Here is a 24,936-nt window from a genome sequence, read left to right as displayed (position 1 = left end):
CAAAATTTTTCCCTTTTATACAAATATTTATACCTTTTCTTGCCCATTGAAAGTCAAACATCTTATGTTGATATTCTGAGGGTATTTGGCCAAAATGGAGTGTGTCAGAGAAGAGTTCGATGATGTTGGTCCTGTGATACCTGTTTTAGCACAAAGACTAGAATAATCTTTATGAACTCTTAGATCTCCCCACAATATTAGGGAAGTGCCTGAAAGACCAGTTATTAATGTCCTATTTCCTTGTCATTCCTATGTCTTATTTAATGCAAAGGTACTATTCTGCCATAGTAATGAAAATAGCAGAGTAGTCTCTTATTCTCTACATTCAGCTGATCCTGTGATAAGAAAACTCTCTTTCCAAGTAGGTCTAGGGCTGGATTTGTTTAGTAAAGGAAAAGCCAAGTATGGGGCCAGAACAATGAGGAACATATAAAAAAAGAGCTTATAATAAAAAAAAATCCATATCCATACTCAAAACCTAGCCAACTGGGCTTGCTTAATCATAAAATCAGGGACAAAACTCACTGAATTTGGCAAGAGTTTGATGCACCATCATGCTGCAAAACATTTCAGTCATTGTCATGCATGCAGCCTGTTTCAGTGTGGCACATAACTGGCAGCATTATGAATATTTTCATAAATCATAGAATTCTTCTTTAATAATGTCTCGGCCAGACACATGTACTTACATGAATATGATAAAACACAACATCTTTACTCATGTGATGCATTTTTTATGAATAGACATGTTTATTTTGACAAATTTTCTTTCCCATACAGGTTTCTCCTTCCTCTTTTTCATTATCTAATCTTACTGCAGAGTACCATGTTATATTGTATAATCATATTTTTTCCATTGAGATCTTCTCCAAAATGTGATAGTTTGGAACATAGGCAAATAGGCAAATTCTTCCCCAGAGCTGCCATCTTTCAAAGACTGAAGCTGCTTTCCCTTGCCTTTGGAAGTGACAAACCATCACTCATCCTCTAGAGGTCTGAAGAGACAGACTCAATGGGGAGGGTACTGTGTTTCATTTCTAAGAAAGGTTAACGTCAGTGTTGATCAGACTGCTCATCCTGTTGCCCTTTCTGAACATGGCAAGTTGGTAATATTTGTTCACAAATCTGTTGTCAGCAAATAGTCAGTGGGGTATGATTTATCATATTCTCAAAGAGTTTAGAACTATTCAAGAAACAAACTGATTCTTCAGATGGCTATTCATGAAAAATCTGTGGAAAACAAAGCAGCCATCACACATTATAAATTAAAAAGTACTTCTTCTCACTTAAACCTATTAACACCCTGATTTCTTAGGGAATATTAATAATGACCTCAGCCCCATATCACTACACAGCACTTATTTAACTTTGGTGAACTAAGCACACTGGTGATTAACAGTAAAAATGAGAAATTGGTTTAATTGAATATTATGTTCCATAAAGTATCACTCTATGTTGTGGAAAAAATATTTTCTGTAGAAGTTTGCTGAACCACTAGGGAGGATAAAATAAAATAGAATTTAACACTGCCTTCTAACTGCAGGGCAAGCTTGGTGTACCCGGATTGCCAGGATATCCAGGAAGACAAGGCCCAAAGGTGAGCTGTAAATGAGCTGTATATCTTGTGCTTTGACATTAGTCACAATGGCAGTTATTTTATTTGTGCGTTTGGGGAAGCATGGTGTGAGCATCAAAGCAAGGGCCATTTTTCACATTTTCTTTCTTGACAATCATGTTCTGAAGTGAAATCTTTAAAAATGTTGGATTCCCTAAGGCAGGCTCTTTAAGGAGCCCTATCTTTCCTCTTAACAATACTGCCTTCAAACCTTTGCTATCCTCTCATGAGTTGTATTTGTGTAAGAGCATCAGATAGGCACGCATTAAACAATTTGAAAATGATATGCTTGAAAGAGAATGAGGACTATGTTGACCACTAAATGGGTGCTGATAGTGATGAGAATTTTCCATGTGGTACAAGCATTCCATTTGTGTCATTACTGCTTCTTCCATAGAATAAACCATATTTCTTTGAAACATATAATTTACAATTTTCATCATGTTTTCCTTTTGCTTCTGTTAAGACAAACATGACAAAACCCAACCCTTAGTTGATTTATGTGCCCACATCTATCCTTCAGCTATTTTTTATGTTTTGATTGCAATACAAACCGATATGGGTGGCTTCTGCTTTAAGTGAAAGCTTATATTTTTAAAACATTTTTATGAAACATATTTTCAAAAAGGTCATCCTAACACAGCTTTAGGAAATGGGCATGCTAAATTAATTGCAAGATCTCTTTTCTGATATTAGCAAGAAAGAAAAAATGGAATAAAAACATAATTCTACAGACATCTCCCAGTGTAGAGGAGGCCATTAGAGAGACATTGCATCTCCAGACTGTCTCGAAGATGACTCATCATGGGAAGTATCACAAGTAAAAGAATCCCTTACCCCTTCTACACAACTGAACAATCAACCTGCAGTACAATCCTCAACTTTGCTCTAATTTGGGATCAATTTTTAATTTCAGATTTGAAATTACGATTTTTGGAAGAAATACAACTTCCTGGCTGGCTAAGCAGAGTGTTTTTCTGACTCTGGCCTATACTTTAGCCCTCTTCAGTCAGATGAATGAACTATCTGAAGAATGCTTATTCATTGAACATTCTGTGTTAGTGAAAAATATCAAAACCATCCATGGAAAATATTAATGAAAACTATTCACCTTGAGAGACATGGTTTTTTGCTTCTGTTTCTTAACTCAAATATCTGAGATTTCAGTCTTTCTTTTTGTTCTGCTTTAGAACCGTCTTTTGAAAAGTATAAGATCAAAGAGGTTTTACATTATTCAGTTCTAAGAATAAAAATGATGTAACACTTCAAATAAAAGTTGATTGATTCTTCTTTCAGCAAACACTTGATCAAGAATTTCATTACTTTAAATTTTTATCACATTAAAATTGAAAATAGTTCTCAACCTGCGTTCACTGTTCACTCTTCTAATTTGTTGCTCAAATTTCCAGGAAAGAGTAATGACAACTACAATACATCAACTCACTAGAGACTAGTTTTGAAAGTTACTCACAGTCCAGCTCAAATTGTCATAAGGGAGAGAGAAAAAAAGAAGCAGCAGAAGAACAGCTGTGTAAAGCAAATAAGAATCTTGTCCTGGTATTGTCAAGAAGGTTCACACCATTCTTTTTGTTGCTGCTTGCTTGCTTTTCATTATTTTTATTCGGAGAATTATTCTTAGAGTACTGCCATTATCTGGTAATTTTCTCTATGGGTTTTTTTCCTGTCCAGTCCCTCTTGATTAACACAATTGCAAAAAATAGCATATATATTTACAACCAAGTCATGCCTATTAATGCCCAGTCATTAGAGTTTGTTTTTTCCTCTGGCCTTTTAATTATAAAGAACATTCTTGGGCTTTGCAGATCGGAATTTTCACAGTTTTATTCACATTATAAGTTATAACTGGTTAAGTATTTAAAAAAAAAAAAAAACAGAAAAAAGAAAAGAAAATTAAGGAGAAAAGAAAAGAAAAGAAAAGAAAAGAAAAGAAAAGAAAAGAAAAGAAAAGAAAAGAAAAGAAAAGAAAAGAAAAGAAAAGAAAAGAAAAGAAAAGAAAAGAAAAGAAAAGAAAAGAAAAGAAAAGAAAAGAAAAGAAAAGAAAAGAAAGAAAAGAAAAGAACCTCTTACTTTTCTTCCACCAGTGAATATCGGTCAGGGTTTAATTAAAATCAACATCAGTGAAGTTGTACTGCCCATAAGTCATTAATGCATAATTGGAATGATTTTGTGAAACAAGATTCATTAAAGGAAAAACATAAGTAAGAAAAAGAGAAAAAAGGAAAAAATACTGATGTTTCAAAGAAGAGCACCAAGAAATTCTATTTTAAGTTTTTGTTATATGCATTTTATTTGCCCCTAAAATACTAATAGCAAGCTGCACAGATATAGATGCATTATCACAGCAGGGAGTCTGGCCAGTAGTTTTAGTGGCTGACCAAACTAAACACTGCTTTGATTTGCATCTCCAGTCACTTAAAAGTATATTTTATCAAGTCTACCACCTCTTTTACCCCAAGTCCTTTATGACAAATTAACACCTTGGCAGGTAACAAGTCTGCTGTCCCTCTGGACCTGTATACCAGAAATAAAGAAGAAAATAGTACTGTTCAGATTAGACTGGGCAGTTAGCAGAATGAAAGGGGAGAAAAAAGAAGCAGGAATAATGCCTGGAAGTGGTTTCAAGTCAGATGGTCTCCTCATAAATTTTGCTTATGAGATGAGTATATAAGCACATGTACAAATTGCATGAATCAGTTAAATGAAACTAGCCAGTGGTCAGTTTACAGTGAGTAAAGCACTTCAAGTAGTTTACAGCTCAGTAAAGTGAATAGAGGGCCACACCACTGTTCAGATGTGGCAACACCTTGCAGTTATTTTGAATGAAGTAATTTTGTAAAAGAATTATTATACTGTGAGGCAACAAGGCCTTGTTTGTTCCTCTTTGTTATGATACAGTTATTTCTAGTCATCTGTTACTGATAATTTCTTTCCTACTTTTAAAAACGGTGCAGATTTAATGAATACTTTATTGTCTAATAAGATGACAAATAATGTCCATTCTCTACATTGATTTTTTTAATGCATTCTGGACTTGAGGCATTATGGTAAGTTAATTTACAGCTATTCATCAGAGCTGTCACACTTGCAAGTTTGACGTGTAAAATGTCCATGACTTTGGAGGTGTGCTTTACATAAAAATTGAATGTTGGCTATACTACTCTTTTGCTATTGATATCCTCTGATATTTTTATTGATTTCTTACACAGGGCTCAACTGGTTTCCCAGGATTTCCAGGTTCCAATGGAGAGAAAGGTGCAAGGGTATGATAATTCATGTTTGCATGACACTTAATTAACTTTTAGGAACTCAGTGCTATGGAAAGTCACTGAAATCTATGGATACAAGCTACTATGAAAAGAACTATATAAACAGGCTTTTCACACTTAAGATGAACCCCTACAGTTATGTAAAACAGGCCATACTGACACTAGTTCTCATTCTTTAAGGTATTAATCTAAATATACAGGAACTCACTTTCTCACTGTGTATGCTACCATAATTGGATATATTTGAAAAAGAGAAATCACCTTTTCTGAAGTATCTTTTTTGACGGTATAGCTGAATGAGTTGGCAAGGACTATTTTCCTGTATCCCATGAATTATCCTGCTACCATGCAATTTACCCTCAAGGAAATTCAACTTGTATTTCATAAGTATTCTGATATTCCACAAGCTTTTTTATAGGCTGAGCTTCAAAAATGCAAAATGTACCAGACAAGATGAAGAACATGTACTATTACATACACTAAAAAATAGATGTAAAATGACAGCTTTTGCTGCTTTCTTTACTTGAAGCAGGTGAGGGAAAATGTTATGCATATTCTTCAAACTATAAAAATGAAATATCGGTTAGAAAGAAGGTCACTGTGCTGTTGTCTCTAAAGCTCGATTGAACATAGCAGAAGATATTGTTAGAAAGACAATGAAATTAAGAGCATGAGTCAGAATTCATAGATTGTAGCAACAAAGTAAAACTGTATATCAGTGTTCTTAAGAATCCATTTTAATTTGCAGAATGAAAACAAGCAGAAATTCATGATTTAAAGATGAATCTATGAAATCCAATTGCATTTGCTTTTCTTATGTATGGGTTAAATTGTTTGTGTATTATTTTAGCTAAGATAAAGATACGTTGTTAGGGACAGACACAAGCAATAGAACAATGTTCAGTTCATTCTTGTTGAGAAAAATGACTAAAGATATCAGAATAAAGAAACAAGCAAAACAGTAACATCAAAGAGCAGAATTAAAATTATGGAAATCTAATTATATTGATCCATTATCAGGCCTTCATAAAGCTTTCAGGTTAGCTAGGGTACTAACCACATAATTAATACCATCAAACTGCATGTATACTTAAGCATTATTCTAATCATCAACAAGACAGTATCTGCTGGGTTTGTAATTTGAATCTGGTATTATTAATCTTGCCTAAAGGGATATCATTGTGTTTTATGCTATCGTGCATACTGGTACTAGGAAAGACAGTCATTGTCCCTGAGAAATTCATAAGCTGTATAGCATTTTAAGAACAACACATAGTTTTTACTTTGGTAAGTGAAATAAAATCAATATATTAAAAAACCCCAAAACAAAGCCACAAGAAAACCCTCAAGAAAACAGGTGTCTGCATTTAACTGGTTTCCAATAAAAGCAAAAACATCCTTGCTGATTTTCTGTTGCTGTTGTGTTTACCTCAGAGAACTTAGAACGTACCGGTCATGAGGTTCCTTTTCCTGCCTAAAGAATACTACTCTCTTGAATTTTAAGCTTCTTTGCATTAGAGTGCACAGCAATACTAATGCAGAACCTAAAGAAAGAAATCTATTGGGTATGATTAAGAGATATATTGAAGCAAAAAATTAAGGGCTAGTATTCTGGCAAGTTCTGTGTCTCTGTGCAAGTGTGCGGAATCCTGGTAGGTATTACAGTACCTATTTCAGTTAGAAAAAGAGAGGCTTGCCCTTTCTTTTCCCTATTAACCTGAGGAGCTGTCCATGGGAACCTGGGAACTTTGTCTTCAAGGCTGTTATTACATTGGAAATGATGCCAAGTCCTTTAGACTACTGCAGAGAGACTCTGCTTGTTATGTGACATCTTCACTACTATTTTAACAGAGTTTAAAATGTTCTAATGCATATGACAGAATCTGACTCTTGAGTCAAATTTAGTGCATTTAGCTACAAGTTCCAGTGAACTAAGGAAGATAATAAATTTTATCAAGGAACATGATTCTGCAAATTGAAATGAAAAGTAGATACTTAAAGATAAAATAACATTTAAACCTAAGGGAGTTGCACTCTGCCTCCACTTCAGTAAAAAAACTTTATCTCACAAATACAGTGTCTGCTAAAATGATTTCTGTGAACTTTTCTGTACAGGGACTACATGGCAAACCAGGCCCCAGAGGACAGCGAGGACCAACAGTATGTACTTTTGCTTTGCAATTTAGAGGCTTTCCTCTATGAATTTCCTCCACCATACTGTGAAGAATTATTTTGATTTGATTGTAATAGCCAATAATTATCATCAAGTGCATCTGTGTTAAATTGACAGGGTCCAAGAGGCTCAAGAGGTCCCAGAGGTCCCACTGGCAAACCAGGTCCAAAGGTAATTGTCAAGCATACTGTATAGATTGTCTACAGGCTCTTTCTTTCAAATAAAATAGAGGTCTGATCTTTAAACATATTGTCTTTCCTTTCTAGGGTACTGCAGGCAATGATGGTCCTCCTGGCCCACCAGGTGAAAGGGTATGTGAAAGCTATTTATGTACATGTTGGTTTTCCCACTATGTAGGAGTGTGATTTGAGGGTTGGAGTATTGTTTTATTTTTAGTTCTCCCTCTTATGTCTTCGCCCTTCTTCAACCAGAGTAACCAGAACTAACAAAAACTCAGTTCCAGTGATGCTTTTCATGAAGTTATGAATGGGGTAGCTGAAGTTTGCTGAAAGCTTCCTCCATCTGTAGCTTAGTTGTGTACTATAGGACACAGAGAACACATACACACTTTGTATTATATCCAAGCACTTTGTATATATCCAAGCAAATTACAGTTATACCTATCAGCTTATGTTCTTAAGAATGCCCCATTTACTGCAGCTTACTGCTTGTTTATGGGGTTTGCAAATCACTCCAGCCACCTCCAGAAGCTTCTTTGTTGAAGCAGTCAATTTTTTTTGTTCTGATCAGCTAAGAATTCCCTTCAACCTACTTTCTGCATGCTTGAGAAATCCTGTTGTGCTTGCTAAAATAAAATTTTCTGCTTGCTATTATCTTACCAATCAATACACGAATCCAATATACAGTAAGCCCATTACACAGCAGTATATAGAAAAACAATATTAATAAATCAGATTTGTAATAGCAGCACTTGAAAACCAACTCAGTTTAAGTAGACATGCTCTCTGCCAAAGTATTTTTGCAAAGCTTAAGAAACTTTTCTTTCATAGTCATATTTCATTAAACTGCTAACCTTTTTCATGTAGAGAATCTATAAATCATTTCCTAGTATCCACCCATAAGTGCCAATGATCTCCAGGAATCTTACTCCTCGGGAGGGAGCTCCTTGTGCATTTTCCCCTGCCCCATAATATCACTTTGTTACACTATTTCCTTGCTGAATACATGCACACTTGGTGTATCAAAACTGGCAGAATAACAGCAAACTGTTTTTGCTAGAATAACTAAGCAAACTGAAAAAGGCCATAGGATCAGACCACATGGTTTGATTGAGTTGATTACTGGAGATAAGGACATCCATAAAAGCAATGAAAACAAGAGCATGGTGTAAGTGTGTTCTAGAAATCTCAGATTTTCAGTTTGTGTGTCTGCAGAAAGCAATTAAGGTTAATTTTGTTTGGTTTATCCTTAGAAGTTGCAAGTAGAGTATTAATAAGCATCTGTCTGCTATACACATGTAAATGAATGTCTGCAGATCTAATGTCACATTTTTCTGCTTAAGGAAAGGATTCCTTTCCTTTTGACTGAAAGCCATTAAAGCATATGCCAAAAAAATTAATACCAAGTACACTGGAAACAAAATTTTTAGTTTACTAAAAACCTTTCATACTCATTTTAGCTCTTTCATTCCTGAAGCAGAATATTATTGTACAAGCAGAATATTAACTGTCCAAGAGTTAGTGAGCAGGATAGTGGTTCTTGCAGTAAGGAGGAGAAGTAGGATAGAATACAAGGAAAGCTGAGGCCTGGAGGACTAGACTGTAGCCAGTACATATGGAAGACAATGCTCCAAGGGAGGCTGCAGTAAGAAGTTGAAAGTACCTCTATATCAAGCAAAAGACAATGTACCAAGTGGAACATGGACAACAGGAGTAAGTGGGAAGTTGGGGTGAAATAGGAGTGATGTGGCAAGTGAGAGAGAGACACAGGAGCAGGAAGCTGGGATTTAAGAGAGGAATGAGTTAACTAGGATTTTGGATGTAGAGAACTAGGCATAGTCCAAGAAAAGAACTGTAAGTTGTTCTACACTGAGGAGGACTATCAAAGGCAGGCTACCAGAAGGTGAATAGCAGAGCCTCACAAAGGAGTTTGCTAACAGCTCCAAGAGGTTATAAGGAAGAGAAGCTGTGGGTGGACTGAAAACAATGAGCAGATCAATCCAAGATGAAGGCATCCCTGGAGAGAAATTGATTAGAGCAAAGAGATGAAGAATTGCAGAGCACCACATCTTATATCACTTGTGTAATATAAGTGTGAGGTATCTATTTGCTTCCCAATAGGGGTGAATGTCAGCCAAAAAATAAAACTGTCATTTCTACTCCACTGAGACTATTTCAGGTACCAGACATGTAAACATTAAATAATCTGTACTGTGTAGCTACTGTTAAAATGAAATTTAATGACAAAAAAGAAAATGTAGTTTTGATAACATGCTGTTAGTATTCTAGTGCTTTTTCTCACATAATCCATCAGTCTAACATCTTGAAATCTGCAAGCCGTACTGTGAATAAAAAAAAAATGCAAATCTCCTTTTCTTAAGAAGTCTCAAGATGTGAGGATGAAAGTACAGTGGGAATTTATGAGAAAGAAGGTGAAACTAACAGTAAAACTTTGAGTTGTGTTCTTATAACCCAATTCCCAAGAGGGACCAACTTCTTTCATATATTTTGTACAGTAGCTGAGTCAATTTTAATAGTTTTACTCTATAAAACTCCCCCATTTTTTTTGAAACTTTATGCTTTATGTTATATCCAGAAGCAATTAAGGAAAGGTCATTTGTTCACAGAGACAGCAGAATGAAAAAACCCCAAACCCTTATGTGGAACATATTCGTGTGTTATGGAGCTTTCAGAAACAACTTTACACCTGTTTTGGAAGAGAAAATAAAAAATGATGGACAGTGCAGTAAGATCACAAAGATTTCTTCCTTTGCCTAGCATTTCTTAGTTGACTCAGATTTAGTATTACAGTATAATCAAGGTCTACCCTGGAATAATATTCACTTAAGGGCAAATTCTCCCAGGTTGGGCACAAGGGATCCTCTCCCACAGCTACATTTGCACACTGCTTCAACTACCACAGGAGGCAGCCATGCTCTGGAAGTGAGCCTGGGCTCTAATGAATGAGCCTTATGGAACTCAGAAACACTTGGCGCTTTATCAGAGGAGCAAAAGGGTAGCATAATTTGGGAGATGTGGCCTCCTGCTTCGCCTTTTGCATCAAATCAACAATTCTAATATATTTTGACAGCTGATGTCTTAGAAAAACCTCACATCATATACCAAGTAGAACAGGATAAAGTCTTGCACTATTTGACCAGGGTACATGGCTCCACTGTGGGACCGTGTAGAATAAATAAGGTTTTTCAGGTTGCTACTCTTTAACTTAACACACTAAAAACTAACCAGGAAAAAATCTTTTAATAAGCTGACATAGTCCCTTTCAGCATATCAGCAATAAATTCTAAAAGCTGGCCTCCATTTTGTCTGGTGACAATTTTAGAAACAGTCATGTAAGCTAGTACTTTGTGTAAATATCTATCTGTATAGATGTATGTGGACATGTATGTACATATGTGTATATATATATACTTGTACATGTACGTAAACAATGCACTAACTCACACGATCATCTTTAAGTAACTTTGTAAAACCATGCTGCATGAAAATTTTCTCTCTCCATATATATGTGTATATACAAATCTATATAAACAAAATGTTCATGCATCATGGGGTTTTTTTCAGCTGTCTCAACTATTTTTCGTGATAGCAAGAATGTTGTATTTAGTCCCTGGGAACTCTGGAAGCTTATTTTATTTGGAAGTTTGTACTGTTGTACTTGAAATATTGTCAGAGTGGAGGAACTGCCAAAGATGAATGGTGGACTGAAAGTTAAAAAGACCACCAGACTCTTAATTAATTCCCATGGTTTATGCAACATAGCAAACAATGTTTCTTACTCACAGTTGATTCCTATTTTATTATGCACAGTTTCAGGGGTGACATATTAGATATAAGTAGTTTTTCTTTTTTCTTACTACATTCCTACACAGGCAGTATTGCTTTCAGGAAATCCCCTACAATGTCTATGCATGTGAATTGTTGCTACCAGTATTTATGGCAGTGGAGCTGAGGCTTTATACTTATAACCAGACATTATCTACAGAGTTAATATATTTTATAACTGAAGTTAATATTTTTTATAATTGAAGCAAACTTTTCAATCCAGTGTCATGGCAGCTAGAGTAAAACTTTACTTGTTTGTTGACTTTATACTAGGGACCACAAGGGCCTCAGGGACCTGTTGGATTCCCTGGACCAAAGGGACCTCCAGTAAGTATCTTTCTAATCAAGTATGTGCAACAACAGGAATGTTATTTTTCATACAGTGTTTCTGAAGCAAATATTTGAAGATTTATTTAAGGGATGGTTTATGTATAGAGTACAAATATGCTTATTGAAGTTTAAGGCTAAGACAAGAACTCACATATTCAAAATGATAATTGGTGCAGCTCATATGACATTCAGCATAATATACTAAACTTCAAATCCTCTAGTATGTTGATGCCAATGCCTAGGTGACAGACTAAGTTTAGGTAAAAAATTACTTTGTTGGTGTATATTTTCTTCTAACAATTGATTTGTTGAGGTAAAAATGAAGAGGAAGGAGACATTCATTAGTAGCAGAAATGTATTGAAGTAATAGCACATTTGAGCTGCAGCCTGAGCTAGTTATACTGCTCTTCCTGTGTGTTTCTGCTTATGTGGAGTAAGTACAAAAGCATCAAAACACCTGTGATTTTTTTCATGCATGCTTTTCTTATTTTATTTCCAATGCCAAAACCTGAAATTTAATCAAATACTCCTGTAATGCTTAGTTTTGTGTTAACTGAGTCATTAAATAAAGAAAAATGGAAGGGAAGTATAGGGACTTTCCATGATTTCTGAATTTACAGAAAGCCATTTTGAGCATGCATGCATTTGACAACCTAACAGATATGCTCCAAGCAATTGCTAACACACATCAGGGAGAACACAAAGAAAACGTATTATTAAAATCATAGCTGATATAGGATCAGTTAAGCTGTACTGAAGACTAGTCTAGAAAAAACAAAGAGATCAGAGATTCTTACAGCTAATTGTACACTTCAGAATTAAGAATGGCTGAGAAATGTTTTGATTTATCTATTTTACAATTTCAGGGGCCACCTGGAAAAGATGGCTTGCCTGGGCACCCAGGACAGCGGGGCGAGACTGTAAGTAAATGTATTCTACTGTGTTAGTGTTGTAAACCTCCAAAGGTCATGACTGTGTGATCAAAACTAAAGAAACAGAGACAACAGAAAAAAGGGGAAGAGGCTGGGTGTAAAAGGTTACATAGTTTTCTTATGGTTGGTGGGTTAGGCATGAGAAAGCTTTATTTTGTTTCCATGCTACAAAAGTAAGGTTATTCTTTGCTATGCCCTGTTAGTAACATCACAATCAGCTTAAATAGTCAATAGAAGTAAAAGAAATTAATACTTGGATCTCAATTTTAATAAATATTTGTCAGGCAATTACTACATAGTTCTTTCCTCACTGAATGCCATGTAACATAAATAATAACATAATAAAAAGTCTCATTAATGGTAAGCAGTTAGGAAACTCAAAAGCCAACACCTTTGGAAAGTAGGATCAGGCATGATTCAACCTGTGAAAAAAACCTTAAATTTTGAAACTATATCCTATGTAATCCCTGTAAGAATAACAATGAGTAAATTCTGACAGCAAAATGAAAAAATTAACATGTAACAGTTTCAATGTAATTATTAAAAAAACCCTCTCTGCTTCTCTAGTGCCAAAAACTTACTCATATCCCACTGAAATAAAATAAAATTCTTACTCAGATTTTTCAGAGCTAGAGAAAGCCATAGATGAATTAAGAGAGAAATTTTCTCAGCATCTAGAATGTGTTTGGGGTTCCAACTTCCCTGGAAATCTGTTAGTGACTGCTGAGTCCCTTCCACTGCTGGAAGGAGGAGCACAGAGCTTGGAGTAACACATCATTCTGAAAAACTATGTTTTCTTCTGCTAATACTGTAGTATTGTAATGCTTTTCAATGACAGTGGCTTTTTTTTGTGTAAGAGAAATGTTATTGACTACTTCTTTGTTCTTTTTCTTTGCAGTGATGCAAAGATTAGTCTTGTGTATCATAAGAATGAATTTTAATCATTGTTTAGAATGCAGGAAGCTCAAAATTGTTCTTTAGTCTGATAAGAAAAAGCAGTTCCTATTTTCCCTTTATTCTTATATATTTGAACATGAGCCAGTAATGTGCCATTACCTCAAAGAATGCTACTAGTATCCTGGGCTGCAGCAGGTGGATCTTTCCCTTCTGAGGCCAGGAGTATTGTGTCCAGTTCTGGGCTCCTTAGTACGAGAGAGAGAGCTACTGGAGAGGGGCCACCAAAGGGCCACTAAGATGATTAAGGTGGAGTATCTCCCCTATGAGTAAAGACTGATAGAGCTAGGACTGTTTAGCCTAGAGAAGAGAAGGCCCAGGTTCAATCTTATCAAAGTATATAAATACATGAAGAGAGGGTGTAAAGAAGATGCAGCCAGGGTCCTTTCAGTGGTGCCCAGTGACAGGACAAGAGGCAATGGGCACCACTGAAATACAGGAGGTTCCATCTGAACATCAGTAAACTCTTTTTCACCGTGAGGGTGATCGAGCACTGGAATGGATTACCCAGAGAGGTTGCAGAGTCTCCATCCTTGGAGATATTCAAAAGCCATCTGAACATATTCCTGGGAAACCAACTCTCAGTGGCCCTGCTTGAGCAGGGCAGTTGGACCAAATGACCTCCAGAGATCCCTTCCAACCTCAACCATTTTATGATTCTACGATTTCTTGGTTTCACTCATGACTAGAAATGAAAGATGCAAAATACAGTGAAGCTGTGGACTCCACTACTGTGTGACGTTTGGACCAGGTCCCCCTGGGTTCAATCACTACTATGATTCTCTAATTTTGTATCTCCTTTGGGTTTAGCAGGGTTAGACAGATATAAAACTTGAGTAATTTAGGAGTAAATGCAGCTTTTCATTAGCATTGTTTTGTGCCCTTCATATGTGTATACTTGAGCCAGAATTATTTTAAAAATATTTTCCCCCATGGGTTCTTATGTATATGTTTTTGTAGAAAAACAGGGTTTTTTTAAAAACAAAAAGTGGACTTTTTTTTCCGATGAACATTTCCATTTCCAATTTTTTAAAAATGTATAAATCAGAAAATTTTCATTGCAGTTACTGGTAAATCAGGATCTTAAGAATTCTGTTTCTTATTTAGGCATATATCTTATTAAAGTTCAGTGGTGCATGTGGGCATTATAGCAATTAGGGAATTAGGCTAAGAGACATACTGAAGCTTAACAAATTAGAGACCCAGATTCCCAGATTGCACTCTGCAGCTTGCTTATGGAATAATAAACATATGTTGACTGCAACTGAGGTAAGTATTAGTGGAGAAAAGGCTACAGCTTTTTCCACCAGTAAGCCATATGCACTTTGAAGAACTGCCATTGTGCTGAGATGCTTGACATAGGAACACTAATATCATGATAAATAATTTGGAATATAACTGTAGGAATAAACTAGATACTGAAAACCAATATTAAGCTGGATCCTCCTTAGCAGTGATTATCAATTTCAGTGATACCAATCTCAGATTGACAGGAGGCAGCAGCTGCAGATTGTTAGATTGCTGTTATACAAGAATTTAGGGTTCCTGCCTGTGAAAGGATAAAATAGAAATATACTGAATGTTTCATTTATTAGGATTAATCAAGGGCCTTCTTCTCACTACAATAAACTCAGTTTTATTAAATTGTCTTTCACGGAAAATAAAAAAAAATGGAGGCTAATTAGGCACTTACAAACACATGCATGAGACATTAGTGTAAATTTTTTAATACTAAATATTTTAGATGAACCCATGGGATGTTCAGGTCATCTTGAGTATTTGCTGCTGAAATCTCCTTATTAATTCTTTTACAAATCTGAATCTGTAGGAATAGATAAGCTGGTGATATAAGAGAAAAAGCAGAGTAGTAAAACCATCATTAGCATCAAGAATCATTGAATATACTGCAAACCTGGGAATAACAGGTCTTCTCAAGATACTTTCAGGAAATGGGTAATATTCAACATTACTTTGTCTTTCCTTACAATAGGCTTCAGAAGAAGCTTAGACTGTGTAAAGGAAGGGACACATGAATGATTCCAGCTGCAGCAGTTCTGATTTTCAGTCATTAGAGCAAAGGGGTACTTTCGTATTTGTTTTTAATCTGGATCATTTCAGAGGTCTGAGAGAGAGTGCCTAAACAGTTACGGGCCAAACTGACCCATGATAATGTCTGACTGCTAGCAAGGAGAGAATCAGATTGAGGAAGGAAAAAAAAAGCTTAAACCAGATCTGATGGAACAGGGCAACTGTCAGTGAGACTGTGTCCAGAGGAATGCTGAGCAGGGCCCAACATTTATAAGAAATATGGGCCAGATGACACTTTTTTTTTCTTCACAGGTGATCAGAGTAGGAGGCAGATACAGGCTGTTAGGCAGGGGATACTATGTGGAACCCTAGATGTGATACAGCAGTGAATGCACTCACCTAACTTCATGAAGCAACAGACTTCCAATATTTGAAAGAAATAATTTAGTACGTTTCAAAGATATATTAAACAGTGTTACTATAAAGTGAGGTTGTCATTCAGCTTACTGACTAATTTTGAATGAAAGCCTGGGGCCACTGATTAGAAAATGAAAATTCTGTAAAATTTGCCAGTGTTCTGAAAAACTGTCCCCAAAACATTTCCTTTCTGTTCTCTGCTTCCCAGTTTTTGTCATCATATCAATTTCTCATTAACTTCATTCTTCTTGTGGCATTCATGCTGCCTTCTTTACCATCCCTATATAACCTTCATCTTACCTGAATCGCTATTTCTTTCCATTTTCTTTCTGTCTAAGCTCGCCTTTATCTTTACTGCCCCTCCAACTTAATCCTCCATCTGTGTCTTTCTTTAAAAAGTGTGTCTGGCTTTATGATTCATAATGTATATATGTAAAAATGTATTTTCAGCTTTCAGCTGCATCACTTATGCATTCAGACTCACCTAATCAAGTTCACCTAGAGAGATCTGTAAAATTGACTGGAATTTTTACTACTGTACCACCTCAGAGAGATTGGAGACGATAGAGATAAGAGAGATTAATCAGTATTTCACTTCTAAGTACACACAGGAAAAAAGAATTTCTCATTTTCATTTCCTGAAGAGAAGGAATGTGTGACATGGAATTTCTCTTCCTCCTCTTCAGCACAGATATGAATTTTGCTCTTCTATATCTTGTCCTGCATTACATAGTATTCTATGATGATTTCACAGGGTTTTCAAGGAAAAACTGGTCCTCCTGGTCCCGGTGGTGTTGTTGGCCCTCAGGTACATCATTTAATTTCATAGTTAATTTCATAAGACCAATGTTTAATGGTTATGTTATGGCTAAGGCAGTTGCTTTTGTTGTATTAAAAGGAACACATTGATTGTTATATTAACTTTTGTAACAAATAATACATAACAATTTTAGAAAGGTATACTTAGTAATCATCAGTGATTCCACAAAATATGCAAATGTCAAGGTTGCCATTCCACTTCCTTTTTTGTGTGTTTTCTTCATGTGATTATGAAATTGGTGGTTTACAGAAGTCAAGAAGGCAGAGTTCTCTACCATGAAATAGTTTAGAAAGAACAATACAACAGGTGACTTTTTTGACAGAGGCCAAATTTCAATCACTTTTAGATTGTGGAGAGATTCACTATCAATATTTAATTTGATCTAATCTTACTTATTTGCAACAAAATCAAGCATTTGGATTGCATGAGCTTTTTAGATAATTCCCTCAGTGAAAATTTTCTGCTAGTGAATCTGAAGAGGTATCTTCCAACTCTACTACCTTCCAATTCATATTATTCAGAAAAACAACAGTACAAATAGTGTTTCAAGACAAGCATAGTTCATGGATTTCCCTCCCGTGTCCTTTTTGTAACCTCCTCCCATACATGGATACTGTGTTTTAAAACTTCATTGCTTAAGGAGCAAGATCAGGATTTCAGACTTTGGAAGCTGTACAGATGTGTCTGCAAGCAGAATGCAATGCAAGATTTATTTTATAGGACAAAGATATTTTGTAAGTTAGCTTTGCCTGGGGGGAAGGTGAAGAATGTATGCTAACCAATGGTAATATTGTTTTGTAACAAATACTCATAACAGCTGGGTATTAAGAATCTCCTCCTCCCTACCACCCAAGACATTAAATACCTTGAGGTGACTGAAGTTTTACTTTTGTGCTTAGGGTCCTACTGGTGAGACTGGCCCAATTGGTGAAAGAGGTCATCCAGGTCCTCCTGGTCCACCAGGTGAACAAGGCCTCCCAGGTGCTGCAGGAAAAGAAGGTGCTAAGGTATGATGTGGCTTGAGGGAACAAATTGAAAGGGACAGATAAATTGCTGACACTCTCACATTTCAAATCATCATGCAGAACATGCAGAATAAAATCAGAACATACAATATAAAATCACGATTGGCACATTTCACCCAGAAGGATTTTGAACACTGGAAGATTTCAATTTTAGAGCTGTGTCTGCTTCCATTGAAATAATGAAAATTCTCTTGAGCCAATAACTAGTGTTTTTGTAGTAACAAAAAAAACCCCAAACTGTTTATGTATACCACACATCCACTATGGAAATATAGTAATGGCATGTTCACACCAAGGTGGAAAATTGTACATTGGCATTTAAAATAGGATGTGTAGTACTGGATAAAAGGCAGAATTTCACTGACTAAATTTAACTCTTTGCTTACTTTTTGGCCACCATTGGGGCACAAGAAAAATATTGCTTATCTAGTTGCTATGTAATTCTATTCAATCTTCCATTTTAAATGTGCATTGTAAATTTTTAACAACTGTAGCTTTAAACATACTTTTATAGCTTGCTGTGTTTTTCGCTATTTATATTCTATAACTAATACTGTATTTTGTCAAAGCTTGTTATAAATTTAACCATATTGATAGACTATTATACTGAAAATCTTAAAAGAATTAGTGGGTGAATAGGTGGCAGCATAATCTTTTGTCATTAGTGTAACTACAATCTGGTATTTCATTTTCATCACTTATTTAGTGACTAACATAAGAATTTCAAATATTTTTTTTTTAATCAAAATGTAATATGTTTCCAAGGGTGACCCAGGCCCTCAGGGCATTCCTGGGAAAGATGGACCAGCAGGTCTTCGTGGTTTCCCTGGAGAGAGAGGCCTTCCAGGTGCTCAGGTATGATATAAGCACTATTGCAATTGACATGATGTTTCTAAATACACGAAACAATGGATTAACTCTTTTATTTCATGGAGCCTTCTACTGTGTTTAAAAATGAATGCAATAGGAGAGCAGATATCAAGCATCCAGCATTGTTAAATATCATTGGCTATATAAGCAAAAAGGAATTTATTGAGTTTTTTTGTCTTTGGATTTTTACATTCTTCCTATCACGTGTATTGCAAAAATAACTCTTGAACTTGCCAGTGTAAGAGATAAAGAGATAAGCTTTTTTTTTTTGATTTTTTTAGGGTCCAGCTGGTCTGAAAGGAGGGGAAGGCCCACAAGGCCCACCTGGCCCAGTTGTAAGTAAACATAATAATTTTATGGAAATATAAACAGTATTACATAGTAACCTTTTTTATTCTTTACATGCTGTGATGCTTTTATCAACACAGTCTGTAAAAGAGCAGACAGATGTATGTCATTCAAAGTGATCAATAACTATTTTCTACTAATTCTCCATACTAATAAACATTCAAGGAATGTGAAGGTTGTGAATATCTGAAGCCTTCTCTATTAGTAGATATGAGATTTACTTGTTTCTCGATACTTGAGATGAAAGAGGTTTTCCATAGTGGAAAATTTATGGATAGTGGACTTATGCTGTGGTGGTGTGTTGACCTTGGCTGGATGCCAGGTGCCCACCAAATTGCTCTATCACTCCTCAACTGGACAGAAGGAGAAAAAATATGACGAAAGGCTCGTGGGTTGAGATAAGGACACAGAGATCACTCACCAATTACTGTTACGGGCAAAACAGACTCAGCTTGGGGAAATTAATTTAATTTATTATCAATCAAACCAGAGTAGGATAATGAGAAATAAAAAACAAACCTTAAAACACCTTCCCCCCAACCATCCATTCTTCCTGGGCTAAACTTCACTCACAAATTCTCTACCTCCTCCTCCCGAGTGGTGCAGGGGAACAGGAAATGGGGATTGCAGCCAGTTCTCTCTGACACTCCTTTCTTCTCACACTCTTCTCCTGCTCCAGCATGGGGTCCCACCCACGAGAGTAAATCCTCCGTGAACTTCTCCAACATGGGTCCTTCCCACAGGCAGTTCTTCATGAACTGCTCCAGTGTGGGTCCCTTCCACGGGGTGCAGTCCTTCAGGAACAGACTGCTCCAGTATGGGTCCCCCACGGGGTCACAAGTCCTGCCAGTGAACCTGCTCCAGCATGGGCTTCTCTCTCACAGGGCCACAGGTCCTGCCAGGAGCCTGCTCCAGCATGGTCCCATGGGGGCCCAGCCTCCTTCAAGCATCCACCTGCTCTGGCGTGGGCTCCTCCCTGGGCTGCAGGTGGAGATCTGCTCCACCGTGAACCTCCATGGGTGCAGGGCACAGCTGCCTCACCATGGGCTGCACCACCAGCTGCAGGGGAATCTCTGCTCCAGCACCTGGAGCACCTCCTCTCCTCCTTCTTCACTGACCTTGGTGTCTGCAGAGTTGTTGCTCTCACATATTCTCACTCCTCTCTCTAGCTACTGTTGTGCAGTAGTTTTTTCTTCCTTCTTAAATATGTTATAACAGAGGTGCTACCACCAATGCTGATGGGCTCAGCCTTGGCCAGTGGTGGGTCCATGTTGGAGCCGGCTGGCATTGGCTCTGTTGAAGATAGGGCAAACTTCCATCATCTTCTCACAGAAGCCATCCCTACAGCCCCCACACTACCAAAACCTTGCCACTCAAATCCAATACAGCTTTATTCCCTTTGTACAACTGCAGTTCACTCATACAGTTGACCCACATAATGTTAAAAATTTTTATTACTGCATCTGATATTTTAAACCATATACTAGACTATGTGTAAGTTTTGATTAATTTTTAACTCATTGATAAACGGATTCTTTTTGTTTAGATTGGGATAACAGAATGTTTCATACATAAAGAATAGAACTGATAAATATTCTACTCATCTTCAGTAATTTTTGTATAGTTGGGAAATGTCACATAGCCTATTTCTTTCCACCATTATTTTACAATTTTTATTTATTTGCTATCTTAAAAAAAAAAAAATTTGAAGACAGTCGTCTCAGAATCTATTGAGATTTTTTCACTCAGATTTTGGAGACCTCAACATAGTTAAAGAAGGGAACACATCTTAACTCTGTTTTGAAGTGCTTTGAAACTGATACAGAGAGTGATAGAGCAGCAGGCATACTTTTTGCCACAGTATCTACATTGAAAACAATATTTTTCAATGAAAGTTAAGATTCTGTAGGAAAAGGGAAAAATTGCAGAGCAAGCTTAAGAACTTTGAGGAAGTATAATAAGCACTGTAAAAACAGAATCTTATTTTGGAAAATAGTAACATGCAGCTTGCAATCTCCCATTCAAATCCATGGGAAAATAAATCATACAAGAATATAAGAATGGCTTATTAACAATACCATTTTATGAATATGTAAAGAAATTATGCCTTATACAATTACTTGAGAATTTTAGAAGATAAGATGACCAAACCCATCCATTGCTTTGAAGACTTTATGTTTACTGTACTTCTTGTGTGGACCATGCCTATAGACAGCATCAGTGAAACTGTTACAAATGATGTTTGCTTGGCTAATAACAGCTATGTAAAAGCATGTCATGCAGTAATATTCCTTCTCAACATTTTAAACTCAACATGGGCATAAATATGTATTTGCCAGCTTTTTGTGTTGTTGTAGCTGTTTTTTTCTTTATGATTATGATTATGATAGAAAAGCAGTGATAAGTACTCAGTCCTCAAAAAGCAGTAAATTATTCTCCCTTGAGTAGTGTGACTAGGCTTTTTCTAGATGGTCCTGTGCTCAGAAGTTGTTTACATTTAGATTTTTGTTTCGTGTTTGCACATCTACTATTTATACCTTTCCTACCTCTTTCATTTCAGTTTCTGGTAGTTATCCACTGAAAGGTGTTTGAAGTAGGGTATGCTTAAAGTCACCTATTCTCTGTTGTCATTTTTTATGCAAGGAGGTTCTACAAGTATTCTACTGGTATTCAAAACATGGTTCAATTATTCCCAAATGTGAATTGTGTACATTTTGACAGTCATCTTGTCAACTTACTTCTTTCATTCAGTGCAACTGAAACAAAAAAAAGTCAGCACAGCTATTCCTGTTAGACAAAAAAGTAATGGAGGAGCTGAAATTCTCTGTATTTCAATAATAAAGCTCTCTTATGTCCCTGCAATTCATATTGAGATTAGAATGCATTAAACAAGGAGGGAGAACATCCCACATATTATAAAGGTTCTTGTTTTTGGATTATTTCTACATTATTGGAAAAGATCTGCTGTAGCACACTTTTAAGCTTCTTGATTTCTTAATACTTGGTACTTGAATTCTTAATTATTGAATCCTTAATGCCTCTAAGCTTGGTTCTTTAAATTGAGAACTTGCATTTGTGATTTACAGTTCTTCTTAACATCATGCGTTCCGTATACATTCCCAAAAGGCACCAAAACAAGGTACCAGGGAATGGAATGGAAGCTAGTAGGGAGAGTCAAAAGGCATACCATCCTACCCCATCTGAAGAACCTGAACTGTTAGAAGAAAAGATTAATCAAAATCAAGAAAGCACCGACCAGAATAGTCTCTTCAATCTAAAGGTCATGTCTTGATTTTTTGTTAAAGGAGGCCCTAAGGCTGGACTAACCTCTCAAGCAGATCGTTAGTTCAGGTGCAATGAAGCAGAACTGTTCTGAGCATTCACAGATCAGACAGCACAAGCATACCTGACATTTAACACACCTCACTTTCCCAGACAGCATGCCCACACAGTAGCTGTGACACTACTATCATAGTTTCTCATAAATATGCATCACATAAGGTTGTGAGGCAAAAGCACATATCTTGTTTAGTGATGATTGTCCATATTCTGAAATACATGTGTTTGAATTTAAATTCAGATGATCCATGTTTTTCTAATTCTTACAGGGTGTGTATATGTTAGTGCTTTGTGTATATGTTAGTGCTTTAATTCAAAACATCACAGCCTTTTTGAGCGGAATGTTGCAATCACCCCCATTTACCATCCTTTGGTTCAAATCATGGAGCTCTCTTGGAGCTCATGAACAGCATTCCTTTCACATGAAACTAAATTGGAAGAGAAATTCCAGAGGCACTTCTAATACCTGCCAGCTAATAGGAGTTCGGTGCCAGACTAGAATTATCATAAAGATAATTGTGTCCAGGAATACACAGAGTATGGGTGTCAGTAGCACAGTACCGACTGCTTCTTCACTTTATAAATCCATTCCCATTGGGGCCTCACCTCCTTCTAAGGTAAACATAGTCATAGAAAGAATCACTTAGGAAGCTCAGAATTTTTTGTGTATTGTTTTTTTGATCTTTGAGAAATAGATGTAGTTTTAGCAGGAATCATGAGCAGAGTGGAAAGAGAGTTTGAAGGGTAAACTTTTTTTTAAAATATACTTTGAGTTCACTGTAGTGCAGGCAGGCCACTTGAGGCACAAACAGCACCAAGCTGCCCTGAGAGTATTCCAGAAGTCCTCAGTGGGATTTTTTTTCTATTTCATCTTTAATTACTAACTTGTTATCTTCAAAGTGGTTTTCAATGAAAAAAGATGCATAGATGCCCTTAATACTGGGTTTCTGTGCATCTGCAAGGAGCACAATTAAAGCACAATAGCTTGCTTTTTTTCACAGTAGCTCATAGCAGACCATGAGCATCAAATAGTCTTAAAATATTTTCCCATCTATTTTTAGCCAACAGAGGGTACACACAGAAGTGTAATTATAATGGAGTCTTCATTTGCCATTTATAATAGGAAGAGAATTCATGCCACTGGATGGTTTTCCTCCAGTTCCCTGCCAATACCAATTGCTTCTAACTAGCATATATAGTCAATTATAAGCTTTATTTGGCTAGTACATACATCTGCAAGCATACCAAACAAACAAAACCAATGTGCATGTCAATTACTGTGCTTAAAGGGATTTGGACAAAAGAAAGAGATGCATGAACACACTCCAGAGCAAGGCTTTTTCCTGGGGTTTTTTGTTGTGGGTTTTTTGGGGTTTTGTTGGTTTTTGGTGGTTTTTTTTTAACAGTTCTCTTTTATCTGCTATCTTTGTCTTCTGTTTGTTTTCTTCCCTTCTCATACTACTGTGTGGAATGCTGAATGCTGATGAGAGAAAGCTCTTTGGAATGTCAAGCAGTCATTTTTCGTTAGCTCATTTAGGAATAGGATGCTTAAACTGGACTCAGAACAAGCCAGCTGTAGGCTACCCAGTTATCAGTACTGAGCTATCTAGAGTAACCCTCCTCTATCTTATAACATTTTTCAGTCATAGGGATCTTCACTTGTTGAACATTTTGTTAACCATCAGTAAAAAGTATTGCTACTACATATAATGTATACAATAGCTATTGTTACATATCTCTTCACAGAAAGTGCAATAAGGTTACTAATGAGTTTATAGTCTGTATAAGAGAAATACAAGACAGAGCATGAAACTTCATTCTGTAGAAAAGTTTTAAACACACCCCACCCCCCCCCCCCCCAAATTAATAAAAAGATTCCGAGATGTGAGTGCCACTGCAAGACCACAGGTTAACATGGAGTTTAGTAATAGAAGGGGATTGTTTCATAGTGGGACAGAGTGATAAAAAAAAAAAGATAATAAACATAGAAAGTGAGAACAGACTTAAGTTGCCTAAAATGCTTTTCTGAGTTGTGACTATAATTAATGTGTTCTAATTTGATCAGAGGCCATTCTCACAGAGATATGAGAAGATCCTTGAAAACAGAAGGTGTACTTCCTGTTCATGTCATGTAAAATTTAAGTATAACAAATAAAAATGATGCAAAGATAGACACGAAAAGTTGGCTGAATAAAAAGACATACTAGAAATTATGGCCACTGTTAGTGGCTGCTGTCTGATACAGGAAAGATCTATGCGTTATTTGTATTTTTTCCCTCTCTATTCTTGCATCCTACTGATGAGATGACCTAAAATCATTTAGCTTATGAAAGCTGACAAGATCAGAGACCATGGTAGTATGGCTGCAGGGTAGTGAATTTTTCTTGTTGAATTCACTGAAGTCTTAGGAACTAAAATAACAGAAACAGGACTGAAACTTAGGCATCCACCCAGGCTTAAAAAAACCCTCAACACCTGGAAGGATAAAGTCATCTATGATTCCTGCACAAATACTTTTCTTGAACATTCATGCCAAATTAGATCTTACTGAGACAATTTGCAAAAATATTTGGAGCAACGATTCAGCACTCTCTTCAGATTTATCTGGAGGAAAAATCACCTTATTATGGAATTAGTACCAGTTATGCTAACGGGGTCAGTCCAAGAAAATTATGTCATGAATAAAAGCAAAACATTGGGCCCTCATAGGTGAAAGCATCATAAAATTCCAATGTTCCATGAGCCAGCAAATTGCTTAAACATGGAAAAAAAC

The 24,936-nt window shown here is 36.3% G+C and overlaps 1 protein-coding gene across 4 annotated transcripts in view; it reads left to right on the top strand.

Moving 5' to 3' along the window:
- Positions 1–24,936, top strand: part of COL11A1 (collagen type XI alpha 1 chain) — a 164,409-nt gene that overhangs the window by 92,669 nt on the left and 46,804 nt on the right. For all 4 annotated transcript variants that reach the window (XM_074832648.1, XM_074832647.1, XM_074832646.1 and 1 more), the window contains 11 exons: positions 1,544–1,597; positions 4,843–4,896; positions 7,018–7,062; positions 7,193–7,246; positions 7,342–7,386; positions 11,374–11,427; positions 12,297–12,350; positions 16,516–16,569; positions 17,481–17,588; positions 18,372–18,461; positions 18,758–18,811. In XM_074832648.1, the coding sequence (XP_074688749.1) occupies positions 1,544–1,597; positions 4,843–4,896; positions 7,018–7,062; positions 7,193–7,246; positions 7,342–7,386; positions 11,374–11,427; positions 12,297–12,350; positions 16,516–16,569; positions 17,481–17,588; positions 18,372–18,461; positions 18,758–18,811 (666 nt within the window). The remainder of the gene's footprint in view (positions 1–1,543; positions 1,598–4,842; positions 4,897–7,017; positions 7,063–7,192; positions 7,247–7,341; positions 7,387–11,373; positions 11,428–12,296; positions 12,351–16,515; positions 16,570–17,480; positions 17,589–18,371; positions 18,462–18,757; positions 18,812–24,936) is intronic.

This window comes from Strix aluco, chromosome 8 (genome assembly GCF_031877795.1).
Source record: "Strix aluco isolate bStrAlu1 chromosome 8, bStrAlu1.hap1, whole genome shotgun sequence".
NCBI lineage: Eukaryota > Metazoa > Chordata > Aves > Strigiformes > Strigidae > Strix > Strix aluco.
The sequence above is the reverse complement of the archived record's forward strand: the minus strand, read 5'-3'. Positions and strand labels throughout refer to the sequence as shown.